Source organism: Parasteatoda tepidariorum, chromosome X1 (assembly GCF_043381705.1).
Source record: "Parasteatoda tepidariorum isolate YZ-2023 chromosome X1, CAS_Ptep_4.0, whole genome shotgun sequence".
NCBI classification, from domain to species: Eukaryota; Metazoa; Arthropoda; class Arachnida; order Araneae; family Theridiidae; genus Parasteatoda; species Parasteatoda tepidariorum.
Genome location: NC_092214.1, coordinates 48,876,022 through 48,891,540, shown reverse-complemented (window position 1 = coordinate 48,891,540; position 15,519 = coordinate 48,876,022). Strand labels below are relative to the sequence as shown.

The 15,519-nt window shown below is 30.8% G+C and overlaps 1 protein-coding gene across 4 annotated transcripts in view; it reads left to right on the top strand.

The window, feature by feature from the left end:
- The window catches only part of LOC107456647 (fatty acyl-CoA reductase 1), a 34,129-nt gene extending 20,209 nt beyond the window's left edge, over positions 1–13,920 (top strand). For all 4 annotated transcript variants that reach the window (XM_016074558.3, XM_016074560.4, XM_016074561.3 and 1 more), the window contains exons 5-13: positions 639–711; positions 2,366–2,475; positions 3,323–3,500; positions 4,613–4,657; positions 4,744–4,862; positions 7,259–7,501; positions 8,796–8,925; positions 11,768–11,895; positions 13,546–13,920. In XM_016074558.3, coding sequence (XP_015930044.1) covers positions 639–711; positions 2,366–2,475; positions 3,323–3,500; positions 4,613–4,657; positions 4,744–4,862; positions 7,259–7,501; positions 8,796–8,925; positions 11,768–11,895; positions 13,546–13,669 — 1,150 coding nt within the window. In that variant the 3' untranslated portion in view covers positions 13,670–13,920. The remainder of the gene's footprint in view (positions 1–638; positions 712–2,365; positions 2,476–3,322; positions 3,501–4,612; positions 4,658–4,743; positions 4,863–7,258; positions 7,502–8,795; positions 8,926–11,767; positions 11,896–13,545) is intronic.
- The last annotated feature ends 1,599 nt before the right edge of the window (positions 13,921–15,519 follow it).

Below are 15,519 nucleotides of genomic sequence, written 5' to 3'. Positions count from 1 at the left end.
TTAAATTTGACGAATTTCAACGTTCATGATGATTTGAAACGCCTAGGTACATTCTCAAAGCTCAAGATATAGGTTCCTCATGTTCTTACGGAAAGAAATATTTGTCGTCGCATTAAACGTCTGTGATTTACTTCTCATATATCAAGAAAAATTATCAATTTCTGAAGAGCATCATCACTGGGGACGAGAAATGGGCAGCCTACAATATTTGTTCGGTCTCTGCTGAAATTTTTAGACGGTAATACCTTTACTTCAAATGAGGAGGTCAAAAAACGCATGGATCAGCTTTTGGCAATAAAAAACAAAAATTTTATGAGCTAGGAATTATGCGACTGCCAAAAAGATGACAAAAGGTATTAACTAGAATAAACAATATATAGTAATTCAATAAAATAATTATTTACTATAAGAAAGTCTTTTAGTTCTTCCAGCAATAAATTTTGTTACCTAGATCAATAACAATAATATACCAAATACTAAAAATGCTCAATTTTGTTACCTATTCAATAAATAACATTAATGCACTAGTGACATTTAATATTATTACCCATCACAATAATATTAATGTACCAAAAATACTCAATGTTGTTTTCCAGCTCAAAAATTGAGTAATATTTTTGTTTCACTTTTTTTTTCAGACTAGCTGTGCAACACAATGTAATTGCTACTAAAGCATTTGTGGATATGTGTCACGAGCTTCCTCATGTCATAGTAAGTTGTTGTTGTTTTTTTGTCAGATAAGTTTTGTTTAAAAATTAATTTAAAATCATTCATGCTTTTATTATTTTAAATCCCATTTTGTTTGTTAATGCAGTTTAAAAATTCAAGCAGAATAGTTAGATAACTATTGAAATATTAGTTTTTGCAGGTTCTTGAAATATTTGTTGACTGAAAATTCTTGACTTTTTCCTTGTTCCTACTCTGTAAAAAGTTACGGATAAAATTACGGTAAAAAGTACAGGCACTCAGGGTGTCGGTATGTTTTACCGTAAAATCCATTTGCACCAGGACAAAAAATCGGATATTTTGGATTCTATATAATATCCGATTTTTTGTTACGGAACAATAAATAGGATATACCGTAAATTTTACAGAAATAATTACCGCAAAATCACTAAATCACTTTAATAAAACAAATATTACTATGAAAATTACGATATAATATTTTACGATAAAAATGATTTTACTGTAAAATGGATTTCACGGATGATTCACCCAAAGTGTCGACACTTTACACAGTAATTTGATCATCCCAATTTTTTTTTACAGTGTATCATTATAATACTAGATCATATTTCTAATCAAATGTTTTCAAATATTTTATTACAATACTAGCGTGCAATAAAAAAATCAACGTAAGGGACAAAAAATTTATAATTTGGATTTTTATAGATATGTTATTTTCGTATCATAAGCTACGTGTTACAAGAATTGTTACAAGTTTTTTTTATTAGATTTTTGATATTCCATTTTAGCTTCGTTAGTTGATAGTATTAACAATAGAATATAGTTGTATAATATAATATAGTTGTCAAGTCACTTCTCGAAATCTGATAAAGAGCACTACACTGTTATTTTCAATTACTCGGCAGAAAGTAATTATTACCGTTGAATACCATCTTTTCGAAGCATTCACGCTTTTTCCTTGTCTCTATCATCATTATTCGAGATCATATTTCTGTTCTAATTTTTCATTACAATAATAATTACGAATAAGAATTGAAGACCGTCCCGCAGTGGACTGATCGTTAAGACACGGTTCCCAGCAATTAACCGAAGTCAAGCATCACTGGCTGCGGTCAGTGCGCGGGTGGGTGACCACTTGGATTAGTTTGCATAGGGACTGAAGGTGTGCGTTATTGGTCCTCTTTAAACTGTTCTACCTTAAAGTGCTCGACTCCGCGTGCAGGTTGTCGGACTACCGAAGCGGGGGTGCCATCCCCTCTGCAGAGGATCAAAAATTGTGATGGCATGTCTTCGGTTCATCCTCAGGGGTGTTTCCCAGACCATCGCCAATAGCCCAATGTACAGCTCTAGTGCGACGTAAATAAACTGCAACAACAATAATTGAAGACCTTCCGTTTATAGCATTCACACTTCATCCTTGCCCCTATCATTATAATGCGAGATCATATTTCTGTTCAAACATTTTCAGATTTTTCCTTACAATAGTAATTTAGTATTCTGTTATTGCGCAATCGCCTGTCTTAGAGATACTTATTTCAATAATTCAACCAATTGATCAAATTGTATAATAATTGATAAATTGCTTTTAAATTTAGAAATCTTATTGAATTATTTCGTACTGTTTACCTGCCACTGAAAATTTTATGACAAAAAAGTATTGTTGTAACCTCTATTTCAGTCAGTGGTTCATGTATCTACATCATATGTTCGACGAGAAGATGATGGTTATGTGCTGGAGCGTGTTCCTAAAATGAAAGTTACGCCAAAACAAATTTTAGATGCCTTAGAGTAAGTATTTGGTTCCGCAACCTTAACCAAGTAACTAATGAAAAATCTTATAAACCTTTGATTTTTCAAGAAATAAATACTAAATTTTCCAGTTATATTCTTAAAGAGAGAGAACTTTGTAAATATTGTTTATAAACTATTTTTAATTTTGTTTGAAATCAATAATTGTTATTCCACTCAACAAGACAATAACCAAGTAAAAATAATATGTTTTACAGAGGTCATTATGCTTGAAAATAAAATATTCTAGGTAGCTCTTAAGAATTTTAGCAGCTGGGTGATTTTAGTTCATTCTTAGTACATTTGCAAGGAATTAAGAAGAATAGGTCAAGTTTTAGGCTTCCATCTTAAAACATAGTTGCAATTGCTGTTGGATGGCAACTTTACGTTGGTTAGCTAAGTTGAGTTAAATAATTTTTTTTTAAAAAATGAGCTAATTCAGAAATCGAAACAATCAATAATTAAACTTCATCTAAGTTAATTTTTGTGATACATGTTTTAAAATTTTAAGTTGAAATTACTTTTAAACTAAATTTGGGTATCTCCAATACTTCAACACTGTTACATTTTAACGCTTTGTAATATATGTTTTAGTCAGTATTGTCTATTCCTCTACATGTTGTGGTCTTCTCTTATTTTCTTTTTTTTCCTTTCGCAGTTGAATAAGTATAGCATTGAGATTTTCCGCTGTACAGTATAATAGCTAAATTGTACTGAAATGAACATAAGCTATGATTCGATCCTGGATTCAAACTAAAATAGCTTAATGCAATCATTCTTTCGCAAATTAATTAATTAAACAAAAACTTCAGTGAATATCATATGCACTAAACTTTTGGTATTCTAGGTGGATGGATCCAGGCAGTGAACAAGCTGTGTGTGACTACTTGCTGGAGGGTAAATTAACAACATATTTAGTAACTAAAGCACTCGGTGAGATTGTTGTCGAAGAAAACCGAGGAGATTTGCCTACTGCCATTGTTAGGCCTTGCAACATCAGTCCCACTTGGAAAGACCCATTTCCGGTAAGCATATTTTAATTTAAAGATAAAAATACTCTAAGATATTGCAGAACCCCAATTATCCGAAGCCTGATCATTCAATATTTCTGTTATCCGAACTCCTTTCAAAGTGTGTTAAAAGTGTTCCGACAAATGCTTCATTATTATTACAGCTGGTGTTTCCAAATTACTTTTTTAATGAAAAATATGAAATTTGATCATTAAAAAAAGGCAATTTAGCAAAAATAAAATGTTACTCTAATTTTTTAATAATCTTTATGATAGAAAAATAAAATACAAGTGATATTTTTTTAAACTTTATTTTAGCTACTATAGATTTAAAGTAATTTCACTCATGATGTTTATACTCAACGCTTATACACTATAAAGCATCGACTTGAGAAGGTCCCTAATTTCCATTTTCCGACATACACCTACCTGGTCCCTAAGATGTCAATTATTCGGAATTCAACTGCATCGGTAAAGCTATTGACTATCTTAGCAATACTTACTAGTAAATTAGCATATTGAAATAATTTAGTACCATTTTTATCGAAATAGATAATCAAGATCCTTATGTAACTTTATTTAAATGGGACAATAAAATACATTCTATTAAGATGGATATATATCCTAAAAAAATTATGTAAATCTCAGATATCTCCATTATTACACTCGTATATCTCTATCCTAATTCTTTTCTTATATTATTTTTTGAAATTATATTATATCAAGGAAGGGATTGAATTACTTTAAATTGACAGATTTTTGGTACATACTTGCTCATAGATCACCATATTAAAATCCTTTATTCCCTTTCTTTATACAAAAATATAATCAGATACAAGATCCTTATATATCTTTGTTTAAAGGAATAAGAAAATACGATATAAAAAATGTGTTTTAAGATGAATATATTATCATTAAATTTGCGCGAAATCACTCAATGTGTTTGAAATCTCAGATCTTACTATCGACATTCAATTTCCCTCCTTTTTTTTCCTTTCTTCAATTTTATCATAATTTACAAAGAATCTTTAGAAAAAGGAATCTTTAGAAGAATTTCAATTCTCTATTTATTTTGATTAAACTAAGAGTATTATTATTAAATGAAGGAAAATGTTTTCTATTTCCAGGGTTGGGTTGATTCAGTCCAAGGAGTTTCCGGATTAATGTTAGCTGTAAGTATGTTTCAAAATATAAGTTTGAAAACTATACATTTCATATGACTGTAATATCAAAAATGAAACAATTATTATTTTTCTAGGGTGCAAAAGGCGTCTTACGAACTCTTAGGTCTGTGAGAGGATTAAAAATAAACCTTATACCAGTTGATATAGTCGTCAACAGCATGATTGCAAGTGCTTGGCATGTAGGCACAAAAAAGTAATTTTTAGTTTTTAAAGACTTATAAATACCTTTTAGGTATGAATGGAGGTTATACTTTTTCATCGAAATACGGATGCTGCGACTGGTCCCCATAGAGATTTTTCATATTTTTATTTATTTGCTCTGGACAACAGTGTTTGATTTTGTTACATTGATTTATCAATTTCATCTGTGTTTTGCGCAGCATAACCACAATCAGCTACACTCTTGTACCATTAAACTTTATAATCAAGCAGTCCTTATAGTATGAACATTAACTATTTTTGGTAAACATGCTAATCAACTTATTCGTATTTAAATATATATTCTTCTTCTTTAAACAAATCTTTAAAAAATGACTTAAAAGCAAAGTCCCAATACTGATATTTTAAAAAACAATAAGATATATTTTTAATATGTAGGTGTTTTTTAATTGCTTGATGTGAAAGATAATTAAAAAATAAAGGAGAAAATCCATACTCAGTTAAAACATTTACTTTAGGGAAACTCTGAAAATCCATGTTTTCTTGAACAATGCTGATAAGTTAAAGAAGATCAATTATTGATGAATAAAGATCCATTTTTCTAAACACCGATTAAAAACTTCGATCGGCAATGATTTCAAGCTGGTATGATAGCTCAAAAACTCCAATCATATCACTATGAAGGGACTTTCAGTTTGTTAGTAGCAAACAATATTTAGTTTAACTGACTTCAGTCTCAGAAATAACCCTTAATTAATAAACTATATCAGGGATGGCGAACCAATGGCACGCGTGCCATTTATGACACGAGACACAATATTTTGGGCACGCCACCAATCACAATTGTTATTACACAAATATTATTACACTATGAAGCATATGTAACAATTAAATTAAAATTCACAAAAACAAGCAAAATAATAATCAATTATTAATAAAAAAATAAACATTTAATGCTAAAAAAACAGTTAATAACCATAAAAAACAAGACAACAATAAATTACTAGCAAAAAAAAACAACAGTCCTGCTTGAACTAACATCTTACAACCTAATATAAGTTATTTGTCATCTAATCTGCAACAACAGAAGTCACACTGATGTTACTTTAAGTTATTTTAAGATATTGCAAAATATATTTTTTTTTCAATGTAAATAAAGAGTATTTAGTATTATTATTTTCTCAATAATCACGAAGTCAGAATTATTTGACGGCACGTCTATGACCTCATTAAACAATTTTTTAGAAAAATTGGCACGTTGGTGTATAAAGGTTCGCCACCCCTGAACTATATATTATGCGACTGATGAGGGAAAAATGTTTTTGAAAATAACTTTAAGTATTAAACTTTTAAGGTCTTATTTATTAAGCATTCTATATACTTCTCAATTCTACTTTCGAGCATCCAACGAATGCTTTTTCAAGGATTGACTCACAATTTAATCTTTCATTATTCAATTGATACGTCGATAATATTCATATAAATAAATTCTAATTATAACGCCAAAAAGTTTAAAGCCTTATTCTGTTACCATATTACATTTGTTTCACTCGACTACACTGTAGAAAATTCTGGATCAAAATACGCTATAAAGTACCGGCATTTATGGTGCATCATCTGTAAAATCTATTTTTACCGTAAATATTATACCGTAATTTTTGCAGTAATATTTATTCAATTGGAATGATTCAGTTACTTTACGGTATAATTATTACAGTAAAAATTACGTTATGTCAGATTTTTTGTTCCGTAACATTTTTTTTCTCTTTCCAATGCCCACCTGTGTTAACATCCGTTAATTCAGGCATATACAGAGCGATTTTTGTTGGCCTCTCTATCAGGGGCACCATATTAGGTCGACCAACGTCGCTCCCACAGTGAGGACAGATAGTACAGGAAGGAAAGAACGTCCATGCCTAGCCCGGGATTCGAACTCAGAACCTTTCTGATGCAAGGACAGTTCCCTGCCACCTACACAGAGCGGTCTGCTGTTCCGTAACATGTTTCGGCAAAAGTGTGTTTTACAGTATAAAGTTCCGGCACAAGGAGTGTCGGAACTTTTTACCGTAATTTGATCTGGAATTTTTTACAGTGTATAAGATTGAAAACAATACCAGAAACCAACTTCTCTAATTATCCTGCAATTGCAGGAAAAGTAGTGAATTTTATTAGCTTTCCTTCTGTTAAAATTGTGATCCTTAATCTCAAAGAAAAAGAAAATCCCTCTTACAAATAGTTTTAACATAAGTTTTATAAGTTTGCCATATGAAAATGTTTTTGCTATATTTTTCTTTTTAATGTATTAATTAAGTTCTTATTCAATCAAGTCAACTAACTGATAGGAGAATTATCAATTCATACTACAGCCTTATTCTCATCAATTTCTTTATCTTATTATTACTGTTAATATTTAAATCCTTTTCATTGTAGGCCTGATAATGTTTTTGTAGTGAATTGCGTGATTGACTATGATAAGCTTCCTGAAGGTGATACAGCTATTTTGCAAGTTGTGTTGAAGAAAAGAGACGAATATCCTTTGGCAAATGTGTTTCGATACCCGGATTTTACTATACACTATAATCCTATTGCCTATCACTTCCATGCTCTTTGGGATCAATGGATACCAGCAATTATTGTCGATTCTCTTCTCTTCATATTTACTGGAAAGACAGTGTAAGTTGCATTTTTTATCAAACATAAATTCAATCAGCCTACTTTATTTACACTGAAGAGCCATTACATTATGACCACCCTCCATCTATAACAATGTGCTCGCCCAGGTTTTCATGGTTTCTCACCCAGGAACAATGTTTTCATGGGGCACATTAGGACCCATAATCCTCATAGAACAGTCCCTGACGTCTGTAAGCTACTTGAACATAGTTGCCGACCAGGTTCACCCATTCATTGCAACAATTTTTTTCCTGCGGGGGATGGTGTTTACCAACAGGATAATGCACCATGTCATAAGGGTCGAATCGTCATGGATTGGTTCGAGGAGCATTCCAGTGACTTTCAAGTCATATTTTGGCCCCCAAATTCACCTGACCTTAATTCAATAGAGCATTTGTGGTCCTACTTGGAAAACCAAATTCGTGCTGCCACGCTACCCCCTCGCAATGTGAGGGAATTGCAGGACCAGTTTGGTGAGCGCTTGGTACCAGATACCTCAGACTACCTATCAGCACCTTTTGGAATCAATGCCACGGCGGGTGCTAGCAGTTTTGAGGGCTAAAGGTGGTCCTACATGTTATTAGCAGGGTGGTCATAATGTAATGGCTCTTCGGTATATGCTTTATGCAACTAATTCAAAAGTTCTGGAGGTGTAAAAAAATCAATGATTTTTTTCTTACTAAAAAAATGAAGTAAAATGAATTAAATTGTTTTCTTTCTCATGTAATGCACCGATTGTGAATAATTTCACGAAAATAAATCTAGATAAAGGAAGGAAGTCAACAGAAAAAAATGGGTGAAATCCAATTTTTTCTTAAATTTTATTTCTTAAAACATAATAAATGCGTATTTAAGTTATAATATTATACAGGTTTTAGTGATGGTAGCCTACAATTTCATCACTACTACAAGCTCAAATTGTTCCTTTTTAGCATAGTCGTCCTCCGACATCTGCTCAGTGTTTTATCTCTGTGGTATAGCAATACCAAGCACACAGCTTACAGATTAAAACAAATAGAAATTTGTTTCGCAATAATTAGAAATTAAGTAAATTTTAAAAATATTTCAGCAAATACTTAAAACAATGCAATTTTTTTAGTTTTCTGACATATTTTACACTGTCAGTCACCGGGAACTGACATTGCCTAAGCAGAAAGTTCAGTGTTCAGCCGCCGTTGACTGACACGGCCTAAACGTAAATTTCAATTTCCGTCATCGATGACTAACGTGTTGAATACATCAAATGTTCGAGATGTTGACGTTTTTACTAATATTTCTGATTTTTATTTTTTAGTTTGATAAAAGTATATAAGAAGATCAACTTCCTATATGGAATTTTTCACAGACTAGGAAGAACACCTTGGATTTGCAAACTTGAAAACTTCACTGCCCTTCGAAAGAGTCTGCAGGATAAGGATCAAGAGGTAGGAAATTTCGAAACATTATTCAAATCAACTATCAGACATAACATTACATAAATGTTTTATTTGTATTCTGTCTTAATAAAAAAAATCCTTTTGCGCATTTAAACTTTTACTGTTACAAAAATGCATATTATTTATTGGACAAGTAGAAAATATTATTCTTAATATTCTTGACATAAAATACACCAAAAAAAAAGAACATTCTGAATAACTTTTGATCCAATGATCATATTTTCCCGTTCTGGGACTTCTACTCAATGGGTTGAGAGCCTAACCTTAAATATTTAAGTTAATTAATACAAACATTATTTTGCGTTGCGAAATCAAACACGAAAATATACCTCCTCTACCTTAACATACCTTTTTTCAGACGGTTTTGGATTTTTGATGCACAAAATATTGGAGGTAGCCTCAAATATTGCTACGATATTTTTGACCAAGAGAGGAGTCGAAAGTTTGAGCCCCTTAATATTAATTTCTCTTTCTACGTATTTGGTTATAACTTCAAAACTAATTCAGCAAATCAAACCATTTTTGAACACGATTATAAAATGGGTTTATTTAAAGGCAATTCTAAGCGAGAAACAAGTATTTGCAATCACCTATTAATTTCCATCATTATATATAATATTTAATATTAAAAAAATAATAATAATGAATATTAATCATTAGAATATTTAATTTGAAAAATGCGAAATTATCAACTACTTGCTGTTTTTTAATCTTTTAATACTTTTTTATTTCCTATAAGAAATTAAGTACATCAAAAATAAGTTCCCTTCGTTTGAAATAACATCAGTGCTTAACGAGTGTGCATTGACATGTGAAAGCGTGCCTGAAGTGATTAATTATCTATTTTTCGTAATGGCTAGTTTAAACAATAGCTAAACGTGATTTTTAAATATGTAATTTCTGTTAACGCTCAAGCTAGAGTCTCAGGGCCACTTTTGACAAATCAGTGAAGATTTGCACACAGCCAATTCGAAAAATTAGTAACGTTATAGCCATATTTCTTTTTAAGTTAACGTTAAAAGCAGTTGCTAGGAAACGCTACAAACCACTGCTTTTTTATTTATTTTTTGCTTATTTATTAATTTTTTTGTATCAAGCTACTCACTACACCATTTTTTTTTAAAAAGTAGCACATTACACTACTAACTACGAAAAAAAGTAGCGACTACAGTGGTTTCACTACTTGTGCCCTACTTTCGATCACTGGACAATGCCTGGATCACCCATAACAGGGGTGTCCAACTGGCGACCCGGGGGCCGCATCCGGCCCGCGGACCCTTTTTTTGTGGCCCGCGAGCTAAAATATATTAGTTGTCATTTTTTGCGGACAATTTTCGTAAAAAATCTATATGGGTATAAAATGCTTTTCTCGTTAATAAAAGTCTAATTTCTACGTTTCTGTGAAATTTAATATACCAACGGTGCAAAAAATTTATTTCTCAGGTTTTGCATCCAAGAAAATATTTATTCAAACACAAAAATAATTGTGTATGTTGCTCTTTTCCATTTCATTTTTTTGTATTTTGTGAATATAATTTAGCATGTGCGTATCAGAAATTTTCTCGAAGAAATTCTCCAAGTTAACTTTTTGAAACCACTCATTTAGGACGAAAATATTTACACGCACATTTGTAAATTTTAAATGTAAATATTTATTCTCTGGTGGTTGCAAACCTCAATTTTCTCATTGAACATTTTGTGTGCTACTATGTAAGCTTTAATACCAACCTTTTTAAAGTTTTATATCTTAACAATTAGATGTCTGTCGTACATTAATTCTTTAATACATAGGTGCACATTAAAGTTATTGTGGCCCGAATTTTTATTATTTATTTAATACTTTAAAAATATTATTAATAACAATGAAATATTTTTAAAAATCTACTTCTTATTTTAATTTGTAATTCAATACTTTTGTTTTGTACAACTTGATAAAATTCTGACAGTAATATTTAATGTTCCTTCAAACATAAAAGAGTCCTACATAAAATTTTGACAAAGTTGCGGTCCGCCATTTGATTTGTGTTTTTAATTGTGGCCCCCGGCCTCATGTAAGTTGAAAACCCCTGACCTATAATATTGAAATAGACATGATGGTTCATATTAGTGACCATTTGATTTGTGTTTTTAATTGTGGCACCCGGCCTCATGTAAGTTCAAAACCCCTGACCTATAATATTGAAATAGACATGATGGTTCATATTAGTGACCATTTGATTTGTGTTTTTAAGTGTGGCCCCCGGCCTCATGTAAGTTGGAAACCCCTGACCTAGAATAATGAAATGGACATGATGGTTCATATTAGTGACCATTTGATTTGTGTTTTTAAGTGTGGCCCCCGGCCTCATGTAAGTTGGAAACCCCTGACCTATAATATTGAAATAGACATGATGGTTCATATTAGTGATCTCCTCAGTGAGCCGACCCTATTCCTAATAATAAAAATACCCTTAAAACATCACAAACAAAACTTATGAAATGTTGTATTTCATGATTACTCAAATAAATAAATAGCAATATTTAATTTTTTATCCAGAAAGTTTAACCACATTTAAAAAAAAAAAGATTGTTATCGGCATCGAAAGAAGTTAAGAAAATGGAGATTCAAACAATGATAAAATAATTTTTTTTTATATATTTTAGCTCAAATACTGTAATTTAACAGAAATTTTGCGTCTGAAATAAAACACAATAATGAATGAACAGTTTTGTTTGGAATATTAGTTATTTACGATTTCTTTTACCTTTATGATTATTTATAATTTAAATCATATTTTATTATGGCGCGCAATGCAAAAACAGATAAAATATTATTTTATTTTTATGCTAGATATTTTTCTTAAATGCCGATGATATTGACTGGATTCAGTATATGGATGACTGTTTGTATGGTGGTCGTAAATTTTTAGCTCATGAACCTGATTCAAACATTCCTTATGCAAGAAAAAAGGCAAAAGTGTAAGTGTACATTGACTTTATTTAAATTGCTTAAATTTAAGCAATTCTGTTCTGTGCTTATAGTTTTTAGATTATCTAAAACGATTGCAATATGTTTAAAAACATTTAAATTTTAAAACAGAAATGAAAACCTAACATATTATAAAAATAACTAAATTAGTTTTCATAATTATTTATCTCACAGCACTGAAGCAGCTTTTACTTTTACAAAGTAATTCAATCTGAAGTCAGAGCTAAGTTATTAATTACAGTATCGATAAAAAATTCAAGTGAAAATTATTAGTCTATTTTGCGAATACTCCAGAATATTGTAAAATCCTAAAAAGTGAATGAACCAACTCGTTCGCAAAATTTTATTTTTTTGAGAATTGATTATGAATAGTCGTAACAAATGAAATAAATAAATTAGAAAGAAAAATACTCGAGTACCAAGGACACCAAGATGGAAGGTCACGGAACTTCGCTGTGGCCCCCCCCAAACATTTTCACTATTCGTCACATTTTGCCAGGCTATTCGGCATATTTACGAAAATTCATTTTCTCTTATGTAATTTAGAAGACACACATGAAATTATCAACAACGCGTCTTCATTTGTTTAAATTTCAAATTTATTTAGAGACATTAAATTGTAAAGCTCTGGGGATTGGGGAGCAATAAATAGCAGAGGGCGTAGCCTTTGATGAAATTAAAATGAAATATATAAAAATTTCAAGACATACAAATCGGATTTTTAAATAAAACTTAGGAGAAAAGAATGAGAAACTCGCTCGGCAGGAACTGCGTCAGAAATTTCGGGGTTTAGCGATTGATAGCAAGTAGGAGGTGGAGCCTACTTGCTATCAATCGCTAAGCCTACTACCTCTTGTGATTATAAAAGAAAACATTAAGAACTCTGCACCGGCAGAAACTACGTGCCCATTAAATTACAGGGATAAAGGATCTTACAAAATCCCCTTCCCATAACAAATCCTCTCTGGGGGTACTGGATTGGAGATCGTGCTTTCGTCCAGGTCTAAATTACGATCAGTAGATGGATGGATGGTGTGGGAATGTGTCCTCCATGTAAAACGGGATGTGATGTATGTATGTTGTCGCTGGATCATCCTCAGGGATGCTTTCCAGACCGTCGCCAATACCCCGTTGTGCAGCTCTCGTGTGACGTAAATGTATGTACTTGTACGAAATCCCTTCGATGTTACGAGATAAAAAGGTAAAAATTAATTCAAATTGCGGATTATCAATAGTAATTTTAAAGTATAATTTTTATTTCATCTGTTTTATTTTATATATTGAATTATTATTAATAATTATGAATATTAATCGGGAAAAATTAGGCCTGACGTCACGTTTACTATATCCGCATCTACTTTATTATTGTTAACTTTTTCGTAGCAAAAAAGGACTTTTCGTAGCTAGTACAGCAGAATAGGCTTCTTAACTATTTTACATTTAAGAATAAAAAAAGTTCTTCTTTCAAAAAAGTTACATAGTAAAAACTTTTTAAGTTTTCATGACATTTGAAAACAGTAATAAAGCGTAATTTCACTTTTTCATTTAAGTAAAAAATAAAAATAAAAATTCCCCCCAAATAAAAATAAATTAAAATTAAAAATTTATGGTAAAATAAAACTCTTTTTTTTCTTTTCCAGATGGTGGTTCGTAACAACAGTGATGAAATGGTGTCTTCTTTTCTACATTTTCTACTATTTCTTTTATGAATATGTTTCTAATATATTTTTTAAAGACGACAGCCAGCTTTCTATAAATTCTTGAACGAGTATTTTTAATTGAACTTAGTTTGATTAATAATTCCAACATTAAGTGTTTTAACACTTAAGAATATAAAGTTGTTGGTTACATTATGCTTATGTGCACATTTTTATAATTCACTATACATATTTATAAAAAGTTGCTTATATAAATAGCGCAATATTTTCATTGTTAATTTTGCTATGACCACTAAGTTCTATGATGTTTGCAAAAGTTTAATTCAATTATATTTACCAATAAAATATTTAAATCTATTTATTTTTTAGTTTTATTTTTGCTTTATAATATTCTCACATAACACTCAATAATTCTTTTTCTTTTCTTTTTGTGAATTTTTTTTATCTTGTTATGGGGATGTATAGTAATTTGAATAAATGGATATTTGTAGTCAGTATCGTATTTTTAGTAAGGGGTTTATTCTACTGATTTTGGATTCATGTTAATTACTTTTCTTTTTTAAGGTTTCGGTTGCCAGTTTAACCCCTTTACGACCGAAAAAAACACCGAATCACTCTAACTCAATCTTTTAAACAACAACATTTCGATCATTAATACAATTATTATTGCAGTAATTAAGGATTCCTCAAACTGCATATTTTTATGAGAAAACTATTTTTCATTTTATCATTTTGTTTATTTGGAGAAAAATTGACGATGCAAATTAGAGAGCCACACAGGAGCTCCTTACCTTCCAAGGACGCTTAACCAAAGAATATAGAGAAAGAATGTAGACAAAGAATATATTCCTCTGTATTCTTTGGCTTTCCTAGCTCGTCTACTCTTTCAAAATGTAATATTTATTTAAATTGAAGCGCCAAAAGTTCAAAAGGGTCGTAATTTGCGATTCTTATTGGCAATTTGATAGCTAGAGTATTTCTTGTGAATCAACATAACAATCTTTGTAAAAGAAAAAAAAACTGCAAATGTGTTATACGACTAATAGTACCAATTTTTTCAGGATCTAAGACATCTTCTTAGGTAGGATCTTCAGAAGCTTATCACGATGTAGTGCAGTTTTGATTTGAGTTTTTTCAAGATTTTTCTTCATTGTTTTTTATATTAATTATTTTACATTTCCTTCCTCATTTTGAAGATCCAAAAGCTAAGTTTTTAAGATTGTTTCAACGCGTCTATCCATTCTTGAGAAGATTTCAAAAATGTTTAAAAATCCATTAATTGGTTTCTCAAAAATGTGTATCCCTCTGCCTATGTAATGTCTACGAGACAATATGTAAACAGGCTTGATATTCTAGGAAATCTTATTAATGAGACTTGAATTTAAATTTGCAAGTAGTCTTACTATTCATAACATTTTTCCGTAATTTGCAATTCTAAAAGGTTATGGGACATGAACTAATTTAAAACTAATATCATTATTTACATATAGTGTAAATGTTGCCACGTTTAGAGTGTTATCTTCAGTTTTTTATGTCTTCAGCGAAAGTTGCAAACATTAGAATAACATTAAAAGATGGCCTGTTTTTATGCTTAGGCGTAAAAATGAATCAGAAGTAGTAAAGCAAAGGGCTCTATAGCAAAGGGCTCTATAGCAAAGGGCTCTATAGCAAAGGGCTCTTTACCCTTTCCATCATCTTTCCTTTTTACGTGCATCCAAATTTCAAGCATGTCGAGATAACTGTAACGTAATATCTAAAGTGTTAATTCAAACTAAAAAATAAATTTTACATATATAGTATGAAAAATATAATCTATGAAACAAGTATTACCTTGCCTTGCAATAAATATCGCTTTTCAATGAGCTTTCTTTTAATCTTAGCAATTTGCACAAAATTATTACCAAAAATTCATTCGTTTGCTTGACCAACAAGTGTGAGATTAGAATTAAAATATTC